Source organism: Lycorma delicatula, chromosome 6 (assembly GCF_047948215.1).
Source record: "Lycorma delicatula isolate Av1 chromosome 6, ASM4794821v1, whole genome shotgun sequence".
Lineage (NCBI taxonomy): Eukaryota > Metazoa > Arthropoda > Insecta > Hemiptera > Fulgoridae > Lycorma > Lycorma delicatula.
Window position 1 is genome coordinate 39,694,792 of NC_134460.1, and position 15,345 is coordinate 39,710,136.

Genomic DNA, 15,345 nt, shown 5'->3' on the forward strand with positions numbered 1-15,345 from the left:
TTTTTTTGTCTTTCTAGGCACGGAAGACAAAAAAAAAATAAATAAATTTTCCATGTGGCCCAAAAAAAATATATTTTGGGGGCAATATTTATATATGCCCCAATTTAAATATAACCTCATATTTAAATATGGGGTTATATTTTGTTTTAATTTTTAAAACTTTTTTTTGTTTATTTTCATGAAATTTTATTTTTCCATAAAATAATAAATTTTTTTCTCTCATAAAAGAATAAATAATCAATTGCCAGGAATGTATTACAACGTTGTTGACTGATATTTTTTATTTATTTTATAATTTTAAATTGGTTCATTTTATTTAAAACAGATTTATTTACCCTTTGTCGATAAATAACAAAAAAAACCTTTACATTTGATGATAAATTAATTTATTAAATAATACAAAATAAAAAAAATGAATTTTATAATAATTGTAGCGATTATATTATTTAAAAAACAAGCTCACACATATAATTTAACATATATTATGTTATTTAATACGCGTACATACGTATTTGCAATATTGTATTTTCGTTGTCTCACTTACATGACAAACCGACTTACTATGCATGCTAACTTCATACTTTCTTAATAAAAAAAGTTTTAATAAAGCTTACAAAAAATAATAAAATACAAAAATATGTCCCCTGTTAAGAACGAAGTTACCTATAATTTTAAAAAAACTTGGGTGATCCAAGGTAAAAGTATCGTAGAATCAACAGCATAAATATTGATGACGTATAACATAAATATGGAAAATTTTAAATTATCGTAAATGCTTTAAATATGTGAAGAAGTACGGTAATTAATAATTTGTCATGTTTCCGTATTATACGTGTTACAAGCATTTAAAGAAAGATACGGACTAACAGTTCACAATCTTTATATTTGTAATATTCAGCGGATAGATAAACCAGAAATTGCGTGCAGAAAACAAGCCTCATAACTTCATGTCCAACACTAAAATAATCATCCACATGCAAAAGTACATCTTATATTCAATTATTCCGACCAACCTAACAAAAGAAAACAAATAGTAAATAAGAAATTCAGAACACAGTATTGCATATTTAATATTATTTCCAAAACTTTCCGTTTCAAAATTAATGAATTACTATTAGCTCTTGTAATAGAATGAAATTGTATTTATCTAATGCGCTTGATTTATTTATACTTTTCTGTGGAATAAGAGATAGTGTATCGAGTTTGTGGATCCATTACGTAACGCATTTTGCAAAAGTATTTGTAAACATTTCTTTTTATATTCTTGTTATGTTTTCTTGAGTATTCTTAAGTATTACTTTTTATATTCATTAAGATTATTTTTAAATCGTTCATCGGGTTAAGTAGGAAATGTAATGCGGATCAGCTGTCAGCTGTTCCAAATGGGTGAGACGAAGTTTGGTGGATCTTATTTACTACCTAATAGGAAGCGTGGACCCTCAATCTCTTCTAACAGGGATTCTAGAACTCGTCAAAAACTAATTGGGGTTAATACCCTAAATAGTACTTGTAGATAACTAATTGGGAATTATAATCAATAATCTGGGTGATCTCTCCAAAAGCGAGACTGACGCTGATATTATGGATTCACAGTCAACTTCTCTACCCTGACAGACTGTGCCAGTGCGCGTATACCGAATGTATCACAAACTCCTAATGATGTCACTAATTTGCCTTTGTCTAATCGATACAAAAACCTTCCGATGTAGGAGAGACATGCCAGAAGAGTACCGTCAAGCTCCCGCCGATTGTTCTCTACGGCATTACTGATGTAATGCAGCTCTACGAGTTACTACAACGGTTGTAGCTAAAACTGACTACTCTGCACGGGCTATTAATACTATACAACTTCATGTAATTTTGAAGGACTTTAACATCTGCGAGAGAATTGATTTGGTCCGTGAGCACAATCTTATTAGTCATTCATTCAAGAGAAAAGATGAGAGAGCATTTTGGGTGGTGCTGAATTTGCATTACTCGGTTCCGGTCGACATCATCAAAGGAGAAATTGAGGGATACGGACACTTTGAAGTACTCCAGCTACTGTTGCGCTTTGCTTCTCGAACCATCCTGCTAACTATGCTAACGATCCTGCTAACTAACTAAGGAGGCAAGTTATATAAAGAAATTCTGGAAAGGAAACAGAAGCAATGGGTGCAACGTGCCACAAGAAATGCAACTTCGCTCGAGTCTCGGGACAAACGGTCCAATTTTTCTGATTTGAATAATGTCACTTTATTACATCAAGGGCGCTTAGGAATCTAGATGTCCATTCCAATAATTTTCACCAAACTTCTGCCGTTGCTGAAGAGCGCAAAGTCTGTGGAGATGCTGAAGATAAATTACAGAAATTAACATAGAATTTCTGGTTCAGCAAAACGGGTGCCTGATAAGCTTACTCATCAAGGTAATCACTAAAATCTGTTGATGGTTAAGTTTCTCAAGGTTGATACCTGGAAGATCAATGATCTTACTGGATGGAAATAGGAATTGGTGACATTGATCTTTACAGAATTGTTGGTAATTTATGAAACACACTTCACTGATCGTAACTATCTCGTTTCATTTCCTATTTTTGGTTTCTCGTGTTATTTGCAGTATTGTTTTTTTGATTTATTATATTTATTTTTATATTTTTATTGGTAATGCTGGACTTAATCAATGTAATTGCTTTTTTTACAAGTATTTTATTTGACCTTTTAATATATTTCTTTGAGTGGTTTCGATGGAATCTTCTCTTCATCTGATTGCTGTTATCTAACTTGCTTATGATTTCAGTTCAAGTGGAACCGATTATAAATAAAATTTGAGGCAAAAAAAATTATTTTGCACAAACCGATCATTTTTAGCACTACGCCTTGAATTTTTTTATTATTATTTCAGGTTTAAATTTCTCACCAATAATAACTTATTGGTTACTTAGCACAGTAATCATTTTTAAGAATTAATCTGATTTTAAAGGTCCTTTTTTGTGCCTAAAATTTAAAATTCAAAATGTATTAGTTCAAAAGTTGTGATCACGGTTCAGTTAAAAATGTCTGTGTGGTATAATAAACCTATAGTTCTAACCTGATATTTGGTAACAGGAATAAAATTCTTAATAAAAATTTGGTACATGTAGCGTCTATTTCATTCATTTTTTAAGTGTAATTTTTATCATGTAATAATTAATGTTCAGATCAAGTACATTTTTAATCCGCAAACTTTTCATTTTTTTTAACTTCAATTTAAGAAAAACCCATGTGGGCAGTTCTGCGCAAAAAGATAGACTTTTTGTTTCCAATGACTTCACTATTTTGCAGTCCAAAAACTCACTGATTTTCAGAGTACAATTCACTACATACACGTTAGATTAACCAGTAGACCTTAATACACAAGTATCAAATTTCAATTTATTTCCACTGTGACTCGTTGTACAAACACATATACAGTAGACGTGTGAAACACACACCTAAACAGTCAACGTAGTAATCTTAATTTTTTTTTCGACAAATTGAGCGTAACTCAAGAACGACTCAACTAAGCATTATAAAATTCACCCATGCACAAATTCAGACACACTACTTTAAAGCATAATTAACTTTCAAAGAAATTGATTTAGTATTATTTCTGAATTTCGCGACACAAAATATAAATATTTATATAAAAGGAGACCCCACTTTAACTGAATGGAATTTTCTTACTCTTCATATCTCAAAATAAAATAAAATTCATTTTCACTTCCCCCACCAACCTTTCGCTTGATTGTTAAAAATATTGTACTCTGTTTCTTTACAACAATAGAATGGAGTGGGAGTCGTATCGTAGTAAGATTAAGGAGAAGCTACCTTACGATGTAACGCTGAAGTGCGCTGATGATGAGGATCTAGCTACAAGGCACCGCTATAATGCAGGAGGTGGCACGGCGCTCTACTCCGTAGGATATAAACGGAATACAACAAGGCACGGACTATCCCAGGAAGATTATGGACCTAGTTAGAACAAAGAGAAAATTTAGAAAGAGATGGCAACGTTTCGGGAGGCCTGAGAACAGGGTGGCAATGAACAGGATGGCCCGTAGATTGAAGGTGCGAATAAAAATATGCACAGGAATGAATCATATAAAGAATATGTTGAAAATGTATCTCCCCAGAAGAGAGATGATCATTCTTTGTGGAAAGTGACAAAAAAATTCAAGCGACCATTAACCGCATTACCCCTCAGACCCACAATGGGTGATCCTGTACCGACATCCGAAAAAGTCGAGATGTTCGCTAAGCACGCAGGCAAGGTGTTCCAGCCGCATGAGATACATTGAAAAATCCAAGAGAAGATTAAGGACTTTTTAAATAGTCCAGTTCCTTTATATCTTCCTTTGACGTCCTTCTCGAGCGTAGAGATAAAGAAAAAAAAAGTGAAGAAGATTGAGAACATAGGAATAGCTATAGGGTTTGACTGCATTACGCATAGGATGATATCTGCACTACCATCTGGAGCTATTTCTTAAATACAGGAACTACTTAATGCAATCCTTAGGAAAATTCTACATGTCTGAATGGAAAATAACGGAGATAATGAAGATCTTGAAACCTGGTAAAACTATGCAGGAAGTGTTTACGTATAGACCTATAAGCCTAGTACCGATTTTATGAAAATGTTTGAGAAAATATTCCTGCGCAGATTACGGCCAGTGTAGAAAGCGAAGTAGTGATATCCGTGTGAAAAAATTCCATGCCTAACCGGGACTCGAACCCAGGACCTTAGGATCAAAGACAGAGATGATACCAATTCGCGACGGAGATCGACAGATAGAATACAAAACAAAAACTATGCTTGTAAATAATAAATAAACAGATACAGAAAAATTAAACTACAGCACTTTATAAATAAAAAAAAAGAAATAATGCAATATTCTTTAGAGAACCAAAATGGTTTTAGGTTATTTTTTGTCCAACCATAATTGAATATATTATTTGTTCAACGGAGAACTTTCTAACCATACGGTATATCTTTTTCCTTTAAAATTTATAAACCTTATACACCGTTCTTTAAAATTTAAAAACTTTTTGAACATTATACAAACATAAAATTAAGTTAGTGTTCACAACAATATAACGCTAGCTGTACTGTACAGCCATCGTAATTAAAAATTGAATTCATTACAGATAACAACCGTAGCAAAATTCAAGAAATCTTAGCGTAAGAAAACAACCTCTCAATGCTCATTTAAAAGTTCTTATTTTACTTTCTTCATTGTAGCTATTTTTTTTTTTGTCTTCAGTCATTTGACTGGTTTGATGCAGCTCTCCAAGATTCCCTATCTAGTGCTAGTCGTTTCATTTCAGTATACCCTCTACATCCTACATCCCCAACAATTTGTTTTACATACTCCAAACGTGGCCTGCCTACACAATTTTTCCCTTCTACCTGTCCTTCCAATATTAAAGCGACTATTCCAGGATGTTAGAAAGCCTTTAAGCCATAATTATATAGCCTTAAAGCCATATTGTAGCTATATAAACGGTATAGTTTCTTGAATTATTAATACATACAGAATTTTAAAATTTTTTTACAGCATTCAAAATAATATTTGCTCATTCTTTAATGCGAATATTTTTCATATTTGCAACTACACTCTTGGTTTATATTATCCCTTGAAAATATTTGAAGAAATAATTTCAGAAATACCAATACTAATTTTCTCATAATTTTGTTCAATAATTTATTAAATAAAATTTAATAATTTTATTTTATAATATATTCTAATGACACTTGTAGATTTTCCAGTTTTTATTTTTATCGTTATGATATATTTGTAACTTTATACCAATTAATTATTTATAGAGTGAACGATAGATTAAAATTTCGTTTCAGAAGTTATACTCCTGTTATTTTGTACTACTTTTTTTAAAATTAAGTATTACATTAAGAATTATGTTAAAAATTTTGATAATTTTCTAATAAAATGTATATATGTTATTAATTTTTATTTTATAATTCACTGCTTTATTTTGTGATGTTTAATTCAATATAGTAATTTAAAATTTTAATGCAATTAAATTTTATATGAATTATATTAAAAATAAAGGGAGAAATAAAATGCTTTGTATATAGGTTGAAAAAATTTACATATTATTTATTACACATGTTAAAAGTTTTATTTCTTTACAATACTTCTATTTTCATTTAAAATTTTAATACGAAGTTAATTTCAGCAATATTGGATTATACTTCTTCTGTAGGTTTAAATTTACAAAGTAATTTGAAATTTAATACTAAAGGAATTTAATATAGAAAAAAAATAATAAACTCAACAATAAAGTGGAATTTAAGAATGTCAAAAGAGTTGAATGTTTCATTTCACAGAAACGTGCTGATTTAACTGTTAACTCACCTTTCTTTGCCACTGAATCTGTTTGATACAGATTTTATTAAATAGAAATCAATAAATCCTTCCTCTAAGTCTACAATAGTCAACAAAAAACTTGAGTAATACGGAAAATGATATAATGAATGTAGAGAAAGTGATACAAAATTAATATTACAGGATCAGATTAATGAAAAAAACTGCTTTAATTGATAAACTGGTAATGGTTTTACATTTCTGAATCATCTTTGAACCAGTATGAATTAACTTATTTCATTCACTTTTTTAAAAAAATACATATTTTTTTTATGAAAGAGCGGGCATCATCAGGTGATTAGTTTGGTGGAAATGAAAGGCGTATGAAAAGATACCAAGCCTGACCGGGATTCAAACCCTGTACCTCCACACAAAATGACGAGACACTACCTACTCATCCTCGGAGGTCGGCAAAAATTATTTTTATTAAAGATCAAAATAATTTATAAGTACTTATGTAAAAAAAGATTAGTAGTAAATTTGATTATTGAAATAAATAATATTTTAAATGGTGAATATTTTCTATTGATATCTACATGATTAATACATTATATATATATATATATATGTTACGGTGAATTTGATTAGTCCGGTGATTATGCATAATTACCGGTGATTTTGATTAATCGCCTGCAGTGTTATGAGTAACATGTATAATTTGTATATTTAACAATTTGTCGCGGTTAGTAAGCGATGCGAGCGTACATTATATTTGGTTAGGTTATGTTAATTCTACTAAAAACAGCTAGTTACTTTTTTGCCGGCCTCCGTGGCACGAGTGGTAGCGTCTCGGCCTTTCATCCGGAGGTCCCGGGTTCGAATTCCGGTCAGACATGGCATTTTCACACACGCTACAAATCATTCATCTCATCCTCTGAAGCGTCCTGGAGGTTAAACAAAAAAAAAAGAAGTTAGTTACTTATGCGGATTTGAATACTAGATCGTGGATACTGGTGTTCTTTGGTGGTTGGGTTTCAGTTAACCACACATATGGGAAATGGTCGACCTGAGACTGTACAATACTACATTTACATTCATACATATCATCTTCATTTATCCTCTGAAGTAATACCTTACGGTGGTTCCGGAGGTAAACAGAAAAAGAAAGAAATTTAAGTTAATCTAATCAAACATAATCTCAGTAATTACTTCTTATAGTCGAGTTATTTTATTATGTAAATTATGTTAATGTGGAAAATATGTAAAATGACCGGTATATTTAATAAATTGCTATATAATAAATTATCTAACATTAGAGGCGATTAATCATATTCACCGGAAATTATGCATAATTGGGGAACTAATCAAATTTACCGTAACATAAATACTAATCTCTTAAATTGCAGAAAGATATTTAAATTTCTGTATATATTCATTTTTTTTTTACACTGCATTGACACACAATATTCTATACATATATTTGATACACAGAATTCTAATCATTTTCTTATGAGAAGCTTTAAAACGTTTAAAGATTAGATTATAGTCTAAAGGTTCTTAAATTTCTAAAATTAAAACAATTTATTCATTTTTTCATAAATTTATATTTTTTTTAGTAAAAGAATTCTCGGCGATGAGAATACTTTTTCATTATTTATAAATTAATTTTTTTTTGAGGTTGTACCCTCCCTCCCTCACACCAACCTCACTCAATCACGTACAGAAAATAACTAAATTATTTCTTTATAATATGTTTGTTGCTAGGATAGTGAAAATTAAAATAAAATAAAATAGACTATTGTTAATTATTTAAAATATTTTTAAAAACTCATTTGAAAAAAAGTGTAATTTATTTAAATTATTTTTTACTACCGAAAATAATTCAGAATTTAAAAGTTAATAATCATTAAAAAGAAAATAAAACCATTAATCATTAATCATAAAAACAGTAAATTAGTTTACTGGGTTTTTTAACTCCTTTTATTTTTGAAAAAAGAGAGAATGTCGTTTAAGCAGATAGGAGATATACAGTTTCCAGTTACTGTAAGAGTGTGAGATGTACTTGAAGAGTTAACGTGTGTGAGAAGTTATAAACTGAGAAACTTTTCAGATCTATTTTATATAGAGTTTTAAGTTGCTTTATTTATATGTGTTCTCATGCCGTTCTGAGAACATTTTAGAAAATGGATCAGTATTTTACTAAGCAGTTATAAGCGTTCTGATAGTGAAAATAAAGAGAGTGCATCATCGACCAATGGCAAGAGTGTGAAGAAGTGTAAAAACTAATATAATGATAGCCGTTCGAGTATAATGACCATAAAGTCAACAGTGGTTAGTATCTTTTCAACACCACTATGTTCAGTTACAATTATCTACCATTTTACTACAAAAGATAAAGAGTATAATTCAGTAGTTTCCTCAGTTTTCGCTTCGGTACACTGGTCAGCTCCGACTTCTTCATAGGGCACCGCGAAATATTACACAATTTTCATAATTTTATTCCTTTTTTCAATTCAATGTCACAGAAGGCAATATCTAGCGGAGCTGATATCGCCTTCTATGACAAACAATTTAGTTACTGATTGCGAAAGCCTCTGTGTAAATGGTTGCTGGTTGTTGCGACTCTACTGTCTTGGTTCTGAGTTGTTTAAGTAGTTTCTTGAATTTCTAGTTCTTATAATCGTTATAAATAAATATTGGTTTCGCTTGGTTTTATTGTTGAATTAATTTTCGAATACTTTAACAAATGATTATTCTTTTGACGAAGTAAAGTTAAGTTTTTTAAATAATTTTTCTCGTATACATTTTAGAAAATGGATCTGTATTTTACTTAACAGTTATAAGCGTTCTGACTGTGAAAATAAAGAGAGTGCATCATTGACCAATGACAAAGAGTGTGAAGAAGCGTAAAATCGAATATAATGATAGCTATTCTAGATTTTGTTTATACGTCGACAGAAGTCAATGGTGAGGAGTGTTTTAAGGTATGAAAGTTTTGACAAGAGTGCGTGTTACCGAGCAACTTGAAACGCCAATTTAGAAACCACTCATCCAGTATAGTTAGTAGAGCTCGTGACTCCTTAAACAAAAAGCTAAAAATGTTGAATCACCAAAAGAGCAGTTTTTATAAGGCGTTCATACTAACCAGTGCTTCGTTGATATCTTACAAGATAGCACAAATCGCAAAATGTAAGAAGCCCGATAAAATCGCAGACCTTATTCTACCGGCTGCTGTAGATTACGATTCATAACTGATGGGAAGCTTTCAAAAGTGCCTTTGTTCCATAAAACTATCAGCCGCAGCGTACAGCTATTAGCGAAGAATCACAATGAATTAATTGAAAAAAGAGAAGGGAAAGGAATTCGGCATGCCGCTGGATGAAGCTACAGGGAATTACAATGATGCTCACTTGATTTTCTTTGTACGATTTATGATAGAGTACAAAGGCTCCAGATTTGTTCTATGTCCTTGACACTCTTGTATCAAAAAAACAGTTTGGAATGAATTAAGTGGGTGTCTGTACTGATGGTGTAGTTCTGTCTGTCTGTGGAACAACGTGAGGAGCATCCGCTTCCACTTTGCGCACATCGGCTCTGAACCTGGTCTTCTGGCTGCTGAATATTGTGCGCCAGTGTGGCTTAACAACCCTTATGTTCATAGAATTGATGCTCAACTTAATAACACTAGGAGAACGATTGCCAGGGTTATCAGGTCTACTCCTGCGGATTGGCTCCCGGTATTGAACCACACACCACCCCCGAACCTGCGCCGTATGAACGCTCTTGTAAGAGAGTACAAGAAGATTATGGACAATCGAAACCTACCAGTACATGAGGACATTCAGGATGCCAATCGTGGTCGCCTTCGATCTAGGAAGCCACCTATCAAAACAGCAATTGCAGCCACAGAGGACGGATTTAACCTAACTGACGCCTGGCGTCAAGAATGGACCACAAAGCAGAATAACTAAATCCAATGTACTACTCAAAGGCCGCCGGGTTTTGACTTGCCACGTCAGACATGGTCAACGCTAAACAGTATACGAGCTTAGCATGGTAGGTGCGCCTATTTCCTGTATGAATGGGGTAAAACACCGACGCCCCTTTGTGAGTGTGGTGAAAATCAAACCGTTAGACACATAACAGAAGTTTGTCCGAGGACAGCTTATGAAGGGAATCCTGAAGATTTCCTGATGGCGACTCCAGAATCAGTAGCATATATTAGTTTGTTAAATCTTTGTTTGTAATTTCGACTGTAATTGGTGTTGTGTTTTGGTGCCATACGCTAAATAAATAAATATTTCTGTCTGTATAAAAAACTACAGGATTTCATTCAAAGCCTCTGAAGCATTATATTCGACCCACTGCATTAAACACTTGAAAATATCAGCATCCTAAACTGAACTAGGTATTAGAATGTATAGTGAATGTAGTAAACTTTAAAAAAACGGGTCGTTGAAGCAAGATTTTTTCAAAAACCCAGTAAAAGTATGGGATCCAAACACATATCTTTGTAGTACTTCTAGATGATTTTTTCGTAGGAATGTATTGCTCCTGTGTTTGAACTGTGACAAAAAGTTTATATTATTTTCAAAGAAGAGGAACACAAATTTACCAAATATTTTTAATAAAACTAGCATTTATATAAAATCTTTGAAAAGCTCTGAATCTCAACCTGCAGGAAAGCAACGTGCACCTTTTAAAATCAACTGAACAAATTTAAGCTTTTATTAAAAAATTTAAATTGTGGAAAATGAAGATGGAGGCTAGGATTATTTCCCCTTGTTGCAACAATTTTTTACCTCTAATAGAGTTGATTTCTTTCGAGCTATGAAAGTTATTTTTGAAGAACACTTATCTATTTTGAGAAATATTTTCAAAATTATAATATCAATAAATTTTATGGATTCAAGGATCAATTTAATCGCCACTCCTTCAACTCAATTTATTGCTTCAGAAGAAAAGAAGTTGAGTTGTCTTGTGACATACGTTGAAAACAAAATTTAGCAGCATAGTACGAGTATTAAATGTATTTCAATGTCACTAAAAGATGAATATGTACTCGTAAGTGGTAAAGTTCAGAGAATTTTAATTTTATTTGTGCGAACCTAAGATTTTGACAGTTGTTGTGTTAATTTTTAAATATTGAACGAAAATCAATGTAAAGAAGGAAATGAAGGTGGTTGTGTCCAGTTTATTTCCAAGAGTTGAGGAAATGTGCGGTGGTCAACAAGCTAATCCATTTCATTATTATTATTATTATAATTAGTTAAATTTATTTAATTCTTTTTTTTTTTTTACCTAAATTTGTTCTATTTATTTTACCTAACCATTCAAAACATTTACTGGTTATTTTACAAAGTAAAATGTACACATACGATGCCTTGGAAAAATCTGGATTTCGCAAGGCCTGTTATTATATTATAATAACAGTAACTGAAATATGTAACTAAATTATATTTCAAATCTATAAACCATTTTTTTAAAGATATTCCATATTTTTAGTTTTCTGAGTCTCAATAAACCATGACTGAAATGTATCATATTTATTACCAATCACCTTTCATATTTAAAAAAGAAGGTATAGCATTTTTTTTAATAATACAAGAAGTTCGGGTCATTTAAGAAATTCCCTGCATTCAAAAGCTGTTTAAAATTCATTAAACTCGGATTATAAAACACTCTAAACAAAGTAGTCGTCAGATTGTAGTATTAAATTAGGTTACAGTTACAAAATATAATTGAACTGGGAATAGAGCTGTCATAACTTTGTCCTTATTTCATACTTGTTAATAGAATAATAATAATAATATAACGGAGTAAAGTAGTTAAGGATATGCAATCTTGCTTCTTGTTCTGTTGTCACTTTCTCTACTTACTTTTCTCCTTTCCACTTAGTTTTATTTTAAAATAAATTAGGAAGTAAAATTAAAAAGTTATATACTAACTTTTTTACTTGAAAAATTACATCTTATATTTGCGCGCGCATGCAGCCGTTAAATAAATTAAAATATGGTAATATTATTTTTTTTATTTATTTCTGAGACAGGCGTCGACAATAATAAACAAGTAGACTTATCACAACAGCTATACGCATCTAGTTTTTGAATATACCTGATTGTAAGGCTTTCTATAACTCTGAATGACTTTGTGAACCCTAGCAGAATTTCTTGTCTTCAAGTATTTGTTTTTCATTTTCACGTTTCTCCGTTTTGTATAAGGGTGAAGTAAAATTTCATCGAATAGAAACCTTAAATTTTAATTGTTCAAACAGATCTATTCGTTTTATTTTGTGGTCGAATGAACATTTAAACCACAAAAGTAAATCGTACAAATAAATAAAGGAGTAACGATTTCCATAAAATAAACTTTATTATAAATTAATACTACTTTTGAATTCATGTGGTAAAGATTAAGATATTTTGAAATTATGGTCAATTATAATGGAGAATTAATCTGAGTAAATCTAATGAAATTTAATAGATGACAATTGAAACCTTATAAATGATATGAGCACATAAACCAAATCCTACAAAATTTATCTAATAGTAATTCATTCTTGTTGATCATAATATTTGCTACGGGTGTTCACCGTTTTCAACATGAAATTCTCGTGACGAGTAATATTCATAATACTGAAATATACAACAAACACAAATACCCGACAACAAATCACAATAATGGATTTTGATAACATTCAAAGAACGTACACATTTAATGACATGAACCAACACCATATTTATATTAATTACAGCTTTGAATTATTGAAACAAATCAGAATATACTGAATTCGAATCGATCACCAGAATAAACACATCAGATAATTATGTAATTAAATCGCAGTACTGGCAATGAAATAAACTGTCATATCTCAAGTAATTTAAAAACACGTAATTCCATCAGTTAAAGAAAGGTATACATCACATCGTATGTCGTAAAAAATACCTAATGATGAGAGCCATCATCACGTCCAACAAGTGTAACCGACTTAAACTACAACTTAAAACTGCTCATGTTTATCGTATTCTTGCTTTACATTTATATTCGCTTGTTTTGTTAGCCTTTTATTTATGTCTAAAGTTAAATTTTTCATTCGTTCGTTTATCTACCTGTGTTCATATGTGTATGAGGATTTTATATTTCATAAAAAGTAATCGCGTACTAAGTGAATGTGTTGGACACGTGTGGAAACCAACCAGGTTGGTCTAGTTGTGAACGCGTCTTCCCACATCAGCTGCTTTCGAAGTCGAGAGTTCCATTGTTCAACTCCTAGTAAAGGCAGTTAGTTACTTTATACAATTTATTAATAAATTACTCATTGTATTTCGGGCAGAGATGGGTGATGAGTTTTCTGCTCTGAAAACAGAAGTATTTCTAATATTAACATTTTCAGCACCCTATCTTACGAAACCGGATTTTTTTTTTGCGGTGGTTGCTTTGAAAACAAAATATATATCCCGGCTAAATATAGAAAAAGAAATCCACATATCATAAGTAACCACGACATGCAATATCTTCTCATTTAATTCACCACTAGTTCTTTGGAGGAAGCAAAACATTTTCATCGAAATTAGATATATTTATTTGCGAAATATTTACCCTTAATCTTTCTAAGAAATTTTTTTTCAAAAAGAAAAAAAAAATGATCCAGTGAATACAATTAATTACTGATTAAGATAACAAAAAAGGAATATATATAAAAAATATTCTTTTAAAATGATTTTTTCAAGGTTTATTTAATTGAAGATAACGTTTTTATTTCTACTTTCTTTGTTTTGTATTGAATTAAATAAAGCTCGGACGTATGAAATTGGCAAGGTCTACTGTTACTTAAATTTTATAATGGGAGACAAACGAACAATTAATCAAAATAAGCAATAATAAATTACAAACTTATAGCCAACTGTCTACTTTGGCAAGCTTGGAACTGATAATATACTACTTTTAAACATACTGTAAAAATTGCTGTTATGATTCATCATTTAAAGATTCCCGAAATATATTTACCGTTCCTAGTTTTGCACATTTAACCTAATGCCTAAGTTCTACTTAATTTCTGACGACGAATCACCATATTTTCACTAATATAAAAAAACCTGTAAGAAAATATTGATCGATTAGAAAATGGATTGTTGCATATATTCGCGATAGATATAAAACGACAATTATTTTAAAGTGAAAAACCATTACACTAGATTAATTAATTTTAAACGTGTTTAACAATAAAAATGGATAAGTCGTAATAATTTAATGGATAATCTGACTGAAGTTTAAAAGGTACTACAGTTTGCTAATGTATTTAAGTGATAATCCATTCCATTTATTACTGCTGTAATTTATAAATGACAGCTATGTAATTATTAATAAAATCATACCTCACCGAATATTGCGTAATAAAATAATGTTTCACTAAAATTAAATTGTAATGGAAAATTAATAAATCATTACTGAACGTAATAATGTTTTTTTCAATATATTTAAATTGTACATTTTTATCAGACTACAAGGAAATAATACAGCGTTCATGAAATCGTTTCTACCATTATAACACCACAACAAAGAAATCTAGAAATATGTAACTTCAATCCACGGCTTCTCTTCAATATACATAAAAAAAAAATATTAAATAGTCGTTAGAATGCATTTCTGTTAAAAGTCGAATATAAATGCCTATTTTTAAAATTTTCGTTTTTAAAAGTAAGATTTCTAATGTATTTATACTTGCAAGATTGCTCAAAAAAAATTAATTAAAAAACAAATTGCCAGTATCCGTAGTAGCGTCTCAGCTTTTCATCCGGAAGTCCCGAGTTAATTCCCGGTAAGGCACGGAATTTTTCATATACTTCAAATTTCCATTATTACATTCTCACTTACAAATCTATATGTAAGCTTCTGTGATGGATTAATTCATCACTTAAAAAAAAAAAAATACATTTATGAGTTGTTATTTTCTTGTATGTTATTATACATATGGCAAGAGAGATGAGATTAGTCGGCGAAAGGCAGATGATCCCGGATTTCCA

General features: G+C 30.8%; 1 protein-coding gene across 1 annotated transcript in view; it reads left to right on the forward strand.

Annotated features, from left to right (window-relative positions):
• Window positions 1-4,081: 4,081 nt before the first annotated feature.
• GABA-B-R3 (gamma-aminobutyric acid type B receptor subunit 3) overlaps window positions 4,082-15,345 on the forward strand; it is a 348,787-nt gene continuing 337,523 nt past the window's right edge. The window contains exon 1 of the mRNA XM_075369585.1: window positions 4,082-4,265. Within this exon, the coding sequence (XP_075225700.1) occupies window positions 4,082-4,265 (184 nt within the window). The remainder of the gene's footprint in view (window positions 4,266-15,345) is intronic.